Genomic DNA, 9,120 nt, shown 5'->3' with positions numbered 1-9,120 from the left:
CCCCCCCCCCCCAAAAAAAAGAGCCCAGCCTGGGCAACTTAGTGAGAGCTAACCTCAAAATGAAAAATAAAAGAGCTGGGGATGTAGCACAGGTTGAAGGCCCCCAGTCCCTAGTACCACAGCAAAACAAAAACATCACCTAAACTTTCTAGAAATTTTTAATGTAATGGTTGTGCTACTTACAGCTTTAAACCCCTATATAGTGAGGACTCAGTAAGTATTTACCCAACTTAAATCTGTTGAATGCCTGCCTTTTAGGCATCCACCAATCTACCATCCACCACATCCACCAATTTCAGATGTCTCCTTCTAGACCAGGTGTATAAAGTAAATACAAAATGCATTCCCTAACTTCAAGGCGTAATCACAGTTTAGCCAGAGGGTCAGCATGCACTGTAGAATGAATGGACACGTGCTAGAAAGAAACAAGCCCAGTACTGTGACACAGACATGGAAATACTTCGCTTTTCTGAGGGAAGGACAAAAGCTTTTCCTTCAAAGTCGAGTAGAATCTGATAGAGATTATGAAAGTGGAAGACAAAAACCCTGAACGTGGGCCACTTCCACCATCCATTTATATGGGAAAAGGAAGTGTAAACATCTAAACTCCGTAAGGCTTTGCACGTTTGCAGTGAGGTTTGGTCACCACGATAGATACGTATTCTTGAGGTTAATGAATCTTTTTCCCTGCAGATGTCACTCATGATGACCATCATCAATTTGGCTCAGAATTTCGTGGGCAGCAATAATCTGAACCTCTTGCAACCTATTGGTCAGTTTGGTACCAGGCTGCACGGTGGCAAGGATTCTGCTAGTCCTCGATATATCTTCACAATGCTCAGGTGAGTATCCTTTCGATTTCTAGTGAAATTGCTACTTCTAATGTTGAAGCAGTGTGAGATCAAAATTTTTAAAAATTAAATTTATTAGGGGATACTGGCTTCTAGTGAGGCCGGGGGTGCTGCTATAAACACCCTACCAGATACAAGTTAGCTCCTCACAGCAAGAATTACTGCTTGGCATGGTGGTACACACCTGTAATCCCAGCAGTCTGAAGGTTGAGGCAGGAGGATCACTGTGAGCTTGAGGCCAGCCTGGGCTCCATAGCAAGGTCAAGGGCAGCCTGAACTACATAGTGAGGCTCTGTCTCAAAAACAAAAAATATCTAGCCCAGATTGCCAACAGTGCCAAGGTTAGAAAACCTTGAGGTAGAATTTAGATCTATGAAAACATTGGTTCTTCCTCAATATCACAATTAATATTTTACTTCCTCTATTAGTTTCTAGGAAGTATGTTACGAATGGTTAATTTTCACTTCTCACCTTCAACCTTTCAGCAACATTCAGCAGTTATTAATGACTACCTCCTTAAAACGCGTCTTCATTTGGCCTCTGTGACAATAGATTCCTGGTCCTCCTCTTCCTTATTAACCTTTGTTGGGTTCTTCTCTGGCCTCCCATTGATTGTTTTTTTTTTTTTTTTTTTTTTTTTTTTTGGTCTTTCTCCGGTACCGGGAACTGAGCTCACGACCTTGCGCTTGCCAGGCATGGCCTCCCATTGAATTCTGGCCTGTCCCAGGGATCCTTCAGCTACCTTTCTGCTAGCTGTATTCGATTCCCGAGTGACCTCCCACCCATCCAGTCTAATACCTTTAAATCTCTACAGTCCTAGCCTGGCATGAGAGCACAGACCTGTAACAGACTTAGGCAGGAGGATCACAAGTTTGAGCCCAACCTGTGCAGTTTTGCAACATAGCAAGACCCTATCTTAAAACTGAAAATTTTAAAAAGGCTGGAGATGTGGCTCAGTGCAAAGGCTCTGGGTTCAGTCTCCAGTGCCATCACCAAAAAACCAAATTGCTTTCCTGACCTCTCTTCAGAACTCTGACAGGCTATAGTATCTGATTAGCCCCTTAAACATTTCCCACATAGCTATCTAGTAAGTTCCTCAAACACAAGTCCAAAGCCAAATCCTTCCTGCCTTTGTAATGGAATTCTATGCTTCTGTTCACTCAGGCTAAAAACTTTGGAGTCACCATTGGCTCCTTTTCTTTTTTTTTTTATGGAAAAAACTGGAACAAAATGTCATTCCACCCAATTCATTAGCAAATCCTATAGGCTCTGTACTGGGAAGAACTAAGCCACCCCTATCTCATGTAAGCTATTGTCATATAATGTGCTATCCTTTCTCGTAGTGGCCATTAATTTTTCAAAATAGGTCATTGTGGGTCAGAACCTTCCGCCTGCTCATTCAGAGTGAATTTAGCTAACCATGCTTTATATGATCTGTGCCCCATCACACATATATTTTCCTTCTTTTTCATACCATCTCCCCTGCAGCTATTCTGCCTGAGCCTTTACTCAGACGTGCCAGGCACTCCAGTCTGTAACACTTTGTACAGATATCCACATGGCTCTTTTCCCCAGGTTTTTTTTTCTTCTTCTATTCAAATATAGTCCTGTCAAAAAGGGTTTGATTTTTCTCAGCACGTTTTATTTTTTTCTTAAGAAAGAAAAGACAAAGAGACAGGGTCTCAGTGTATTCCGAGGCTGGCCTCATAATTCCTGGGCTCAAGCAATTCTGCCTCCTGAGTTGCTAGCGCTGCAGGGACACATGCTGCTCACTCCTACCTAATTTTCTTCTAAGGCTAAGTACCCTACCAGTTAACAAAATGTATATTCAGTACTTTTGTAAAATAATATCCTTGCTGGGTGTGGTGGCGTACGCCTGTCATTCCAGCACTCGGGAGGCTGAGGCAATAGGATCATTGCAAGTTCGAGACCAGCCTGGGCTACAAAGTGAGCTCAAGGCAAGGCTGAACTGCATAGTGAGACCCTGTCTCAGACAATAAAATAAAATAATATATTTGATCTTTTTCTTTAGCCCTTTGGCTCGGTTGTTATTTCCACCAAAAGATGATCATACGTTGAGGTTTTTATATGATGACAACCAGCGTGTCGAGCCCGAATGGTACATCCCTATCATACCCATGGTGCTAGTGAATGGTGCTGAAGGGATCGGCACCGGCTGGTCCTGCAAAATCCCCAACTTTGATGTTCGTGAAGTTGTAAATAACATCAGGCGTTTAATGGATGGAGAAGAACCTTTGCCAATGGTAACTATTATGAGTGTTAGGAACCCCGTTTTCCCGCTGGATTCAGTTGATTGGACTGTATGACTAAAGAGGATGCGAATTTATTTCACCTCTTACATTTATTGTTGAACACTATCTTAGTTACTCCCTTGTTGCTGAAACAAAATACCTGACACCAACAAGTTAAAAAGGAGGAGAGGTTTATTTTTAAACCATAAGTTAACAGGAGGCTCACAGTTTGTAGAAGTTTCAGTCCAGTCGGCTGCTGCAGGGCAAGGCAGCGTGACAGAGGGGCCTAGTAGAGGAGAAACAGTTGGTCCCAGGCAGAAGGCAGCAAGCAGCAAACCTTCCTTTTCCTTTTTTTATTGCATCCAGGCTGCAAGCCTATTGGTTGGTGCCACCCACACCCACAGTGGGGCTTCCCTCTTCTGTAACCCTATCACCCCAACTATCCTAAACCATTCAGAGGACTGATCCCATTATCACACACCCACGATCCAGCCACCTCCCAAAAGCCCCACCTGTGAGTGTAAGCCATAAACACTTCGATTCCTTTCTTTAGTGTCATATTTAGAAAGCTTTTTTTTGCAGGTTGTTTTTTATTTTGTCTATGCTCTAAAAATGCATTTACTTTTAAAATCAATTCTTTTGTTATTAAATTAGCTGTAATAAATATGCTAACAGTTCATACAGTAGAAAACATTCTTATTTTAAATACCACTTTAGCTTCCAAGTTATAAGAACTTCAAGGGTACTATTGAAGAGCTGGCTCCAAATCAATATGTGATTAATGGCGAAGTAGCTATTCTGAATTCTACAACCATTGAAATCTCAGAGCTTCCCATCAGAACATGGACCCAGGTAAGTAATTGTGGCTTTCTTTCTTGATTCTGTGGTCAGAAGACTTTTTTGCACTGCCGTTATTAACTATTGAGGAGACTCATTACAAAAGGGTTGTTTATTTCTTTAGACGTATAAAGAACAGGTTCTAGAACCCATGTTGAATGGCACCGAGAAGACCCCGCCTCTTATAACAGACTATAGGGAATACCACACAGACACCACCGTCAGGTTTGTTGTGAAGATGACCGAAGAAAAACTGGCAGAGGCAGAGAGAGCCGGACTACACAAAGTCTTCAAACTCCAAACCAGCCTCACCTGCAACTCTATGGTATGTCTTACCGTATGAAAGATACGTGCTTCGGCTTATATTAAAGTTTAATATCAATTTTTAAAGACATCTTTGGCTATTTTTTGTAAGTTTTACTGAACTTATCAGCTCACAGCTCTAATCTTCTCCTTCTGCAGGTGCTCTTTGACCATGTAGGCTGTTTAAAGAAATATGACACAGTGCTGGACATCCTAAGAGACTTCTTTGAACTCAGGCTTAAATACTATGGATTAAGAAAAGAATGGCTCCTGGGAATGCTTGGTGCTGAATCCTCTAAACTGAACAATCAAGCTCGCTTTATCTTGGAGAAGATAGACGGCAAAATAATCATCGGTAATGTTTTTGTAATTCTGTCTACTAAAAACGAAGTTATGCTCATCTTTCATTAAACATCTTGGCTGAGAGTGAGGGTGGGAGTGGGGACAGAATGCATTCAGCTCACCTGGTTGCTCATACAAGAATGTCTAAGATAATCTGATTAGGCTTTTATATTTTGAAAGAGAAGCCTTTCCAAAATTGAGCAATTTTTTTCTTGTGCCAGAAATTGAACCCAGAGCCTTGCACATGCTAAACATGTAGTCTGCCTCTGAGTTACAGCCCCATCTCCAGACTGTGCATCAAGCTTTATTTGCCACTTGGACAGGAAGAAAATAGCTGGAAGACCTTATCACACAAGAGAGTTAAGTGAGCCGGAAGAAGAATTTTGACAGAGGCTGGAGGATAAGGAAGGTTAAAAGAAATAGCTCAGAGCCAGTGTGCTGCCATGTGCCTGTAAGCCCAGCACCTCAGGAGTTTGAGGCCAGCCTGGGCTCTATAGCAGGACTGCGTCAGGGAAAAAAAAACAGGAGAGAAGAAAGGAAGAGAAAGGGCAGAGCTGGGCTCCGCCCAGAGCTAACGAGAAAAGCAGCTAATTTTAATGAGTTACAGTAGCAAGTCCCGAAACACAGTACCACAAGCTACGAGTGAGCAAAGGCTCACTTTCTGATGGTGCTCAAGAGTGTTTAGCTTGATGAGCACATGTTTCAGTATGTATTTAAAGAACCACCATATCAGCCTTCTTACGTCACAGATACTGCTTAAGGCAAAGCTAAAAAGTGTTACTGGACAGGACTTGAAGGAAAAAGAAACTTCTTCCTGGCTGGCATTAGGAAATTCTGGGGACTGTACAGTCTTCTTAAAGAACAAAGGTCTAAACGTGTGCCCAATTTCAAATTAACTGAAGAAATATGGTATAATAGTCACTTTCCCATCCCTGGGACAAAAGTACCTGACACCCAGAACTTAAAGGAGGGGAGACTTACTTGGTTCACAGTTTCAGGGGGTTCTGTCCATGGCCAGCTGGCTCTGAGCCAGGAGAGGCAGGCCAGAGGGGCTCAGCACAGGACGGCCGCTCACTCGTGACAGCCCGGACACAGAGAGAGGTAGGAGGAGCCTATCCAGTGACCACCCCCAGCCAGGCACCATCTCCTCACAATACTTGCGCTCTCCACAGCGGCTTCATCCATGGTGCCCTCATGATGCACTCCCCTCCCAAAAGCCCCACCTGTGAACACAGGAAAGTTTTGGGAGACATTCTAGATCTCAGCCATAACAGCCAGTACTCCAAAACCCTTGATAGCGAGTGACTCTCGCTGTCCCTCAAGTATAATAAATTAACCACTGAATACTGAAAGAGAGATAATGCCAAAAGAGGGAATGAATGTATCATGGAGGACCATGATGAAGACAGTATTGCTGATGTTTGGGTGACTGGAGCTGAAAATTGGCCCAATCAAATGTTGAAATAGCAAGCTGGAGCTGGGTATCGTCCCTCACATCTGTGATCCCGGCACTCAGCAGGCTGAAGCAGGAGGATCGCTGTGAGTTTAAGATCACTCCTGGGCTACATACAAGACCTTGTCTCAAAAAAAAAAAAAAAAAAAAGAAATTAATAAAGCAGGAAACATAAGTGAGGGATAGGTATATGAAAAATCAAGGTTTAAGCCGAGCATGGTGGCACACACCTGTAATCCCAGTACTCAGGAGGCTGAGGCAGGAGGATCGTTGCAAGTTTAAGACCAGCCTGTGCTACACAGTGAGCTCAAGGCCAACCTGAAGTACATAGCGAGACCCTGTCTCAAAAAGACAAAAAAATTTTAAAATAAAGGTTTTAATTCCCTTCATTTAAAAGTTATGACTAGATCACAGCTTCATTTATGATTTGACTTCCCCCTTGTAATTTACTTTTGTTACTGATTTAGGGAAAATAATTCTTCTCTAAACCAGGATGTACAAATTACACAAAACAGTTTCATCGGTGGTTTTAATATTTTGACTTAATGTGGTAAAACCTTGTCCATTTCCTGAGGTCTTAACTCAAAACCATTATCTCTGTTTACATTTTTTTAATAGAAAATAAGCCTAAGAAAGAGTTAATTAAAGTTCTGATTCAGAGGGGATATGATTCAGACCCTGTGAAGGCCTGGAAAGAAGCCCAGCAAAAGGTAGTGACTTGGTCTGCACACCTGTTAGCCCCACGTGTGTTTGCGTTTCATGTCGCCTGTGAGTTCTGCATTTTCATGTGCGCTCCAGGTTCCAGATGAAGAAGAAAATGAAGAAAGTGACAGTGAGAAGGAGGCTGCAAAGGGCGACTCTGCAACAGACACTGGGCCAACCTTCAACTACCTCCTCGACATGCCCCTCTGGTACCTGACCAAGGAAAAGAAAGATGAGCTGTGCAGACAGAGGAATGAGAAGGTGGGGTGCTGACCACACAGCGGGGCGGGGCGTTAGGCTTTAGTACCGCGCCCGTGGGGGGAAAAAGAAAATGCTGTTGCGTGCTGCATAGCTGCATACTGACTCAGCTTTCTGGTAATCTCTAAAGGAGCAAGAGCTGGATACATTAAAGAAAAAGAGCCCGTCAGATCTGTGGAAGGAAGACTTGGCTGCTTTTATTGAAGAACTAGAGGTACAGTTTGTAATGCCCATTTTAAAAGTTTCATCAAGGAGATAATGTATCCCAGCAACATACCTCCTTTACAGAAACTTCAAAGATGACAATAGAATATAGAAAGCCTAAGGATATATTCCAAAATAATATAAAAGAGTAATTATTAAATACTATTTAGAATAAAGGAAATAAATGATGCCAAAAAACATCACTCTTTTTAAAAAAAAAAGCAGGGGCTGGGGATTTAGCTCAGCGGCACAGCGTCTGCTGGGCAAGCGCAAGGTCGTGAGTTCGATTCCCGGTACCAGGGAAAAAAAGAAAAAAAAATCACTATACACAAGATTTTTGATTTCTGTTTTGTTTTTGTGGTAGTGAGGATAGGACCAGGAGGTGCTCTATCACTGAGCTATATATATCTCCAGCCTTCTATCCCTTTTTTATTTTTATACTATATTTTGAAAGAGGTCTAAATTACTCAGGCTGACTTTAAATATTCAGTCCTCCTCCCTCAGCTTGAGAAAAACAAAGGAAAGACAGGATTGACTTTTATAAAATCAAGTAGAAAGCACCCCTTAGGACTGAGAAGAGGGCCGGGGATGTAGCTCAGCAGCACAAGCACCTGCCTGGCAAACGTGAGGTCCTGAGTTCGATTCCCGGTACCAAAACCAAAAAGGACTGAGAAGATGAGAGAGCTTAAATGCAGAAGTGAACCAACCCAGCCCCTAGGTCTGCATAGGAGGACAAAGCCAATTTATTTTCAGGGCTGGACAGTTGCATAAGTTTCAAAAGATCCTTTCTTACTTAAAACTCCGGAAAACACTTGTTTATCATTGTTTTTTCTAGAGGCTTTAAGTCTTCTTTTATTTTTTTTTGGTGGTACCAGGAATCAAACTCATGATCTGCATGCTTGCCAGGCAGGCACTATGCAGCTGAGCTATATCCCCAGCCCAATGTTTTTTCTAACATAAGAAAAAAATCTGATTCTACACGTTAAATTTAACGTACAAATTAATATTTCTGCTGTTCAACATAGATGTCTGATCCTCAGAATCAATTGATTAGAATCAATTGATTAGATATGTGTATGTACATATTTTATCCTTAGATCATAATTTCCCCTTTTTTACCTGCAGAACAGGTAAGTGATAGAATTCCTCAAAAAAAACTGATCTTCTGCCTCTACAGCTGGCTGTTCAAAGTGTGCCTCAAAATTACATCTTTACTATTGATGATGTGCTTGTTTATGGAACAGCTTGTCACAAATTTATCTTCAGATGTAACAAACTTAAATCAGTGTAGCTATTGCATTTTAGTTGTTACAGGTTTTCATTACCTTCTAAACTTGCTTTCATAATTAAAACCTTCCTGTAGGCTGTTGAAGCCAAAGAAAAACAAGATGAACAAGTAGGACTTCCTGGGAAAGGAGGGAAAGCCAAGGGGAAGAAAACACACATGGCTGAAGTTATGCCTTCTCAGCAAGGAGTAAGAGTCATTCCTCGAGTGACCACAGAGATGAAAGCAGAGGCAGAAAAGAAAATTAAGAAGAAAATCAAGGTGAATACTCCTGAAAACATTACACGTAAATACTTTAAGCATATTTATACTTAAAATTGAATTTCTAACCCCATGGTTTGAAATTTATCCTACATCTACCTGTAACTTTCTTAAGTACCTGATTTTTTTTTTTTTTCCTTTCTGTTTTTGAGACGGGGTCTTGCTCTGCAGTTCAGGCTGGCCTTGAACTCATTTTGTAGCCCAGGCTGGCCTCGAACTCACAGCAGTCCTCCTGCCTCAGCCTCCCAAGTGCTAGGATTACAGGTGTGCACCACCATGCCCAGCTTAGTACCTGATTTTTTAAATATTTAACTGTCTTGAAAAAAAACTGCATTCATACCTCTATTCAGAGCTCTTTCTCTTCTTTTTTTT

The 9,120-nt window shown here is 41.9% G+C and overlaps 1 protein-coding gene across 1 annotated transcript in view; it reads left to right on the top strand.

Moving 5' to 3' along the window:
- The window catches only part of Top2a (topoisomerase (DNA) II alpha), a gene marked incomplete in the record, with an annotated part of 36,583 nt that overhangs the window by 22,644 nt on the left and 4,819 nt on the right, over positions 1-9,120 (top strand). Inside the window, 9 exon segments of the mRNA XM_013519327.1 lie at positions 694-842; positions 2,884-3,115; positions 3,821-3,955; positions 4,065-4,265; positions 4,403-4,598; positions 6,657-6,748; positions 6,837-7,001; positions 7,129-7,212; positions 8,566-8,748. Coding sequence (XP_013374781.1) covers positions 694-842; positions 2,884-3,115; positions 3,821-3,955; positions 4,065-4,265; positions 4,403-4,598; positions 6,657-6,748; positions 6,837-7,001; positions 7,129-7,212; positions 8,566-8,748 — 1,437 coding nt within the window.

The sequence above is a fragment of the Chinchilla lanigera genome, unplaced genomic scaffold, assembly GCF_000276665.1.
Source record: "Chinchilla lanigera isolate Chin_1 unplaced genomic scaffold, ChiLan1.0 scaffold00050, whole genome shotgun sequence".
NCBI lineage: Eukaryota > Metazoa > Chordata > Mammalia > Rodentia > Chinchillidae > Chinchilla > Chinchilla lanigera.
This window is presented reverse-complemented; position numbering and strand designations above follow the sequence as displayed.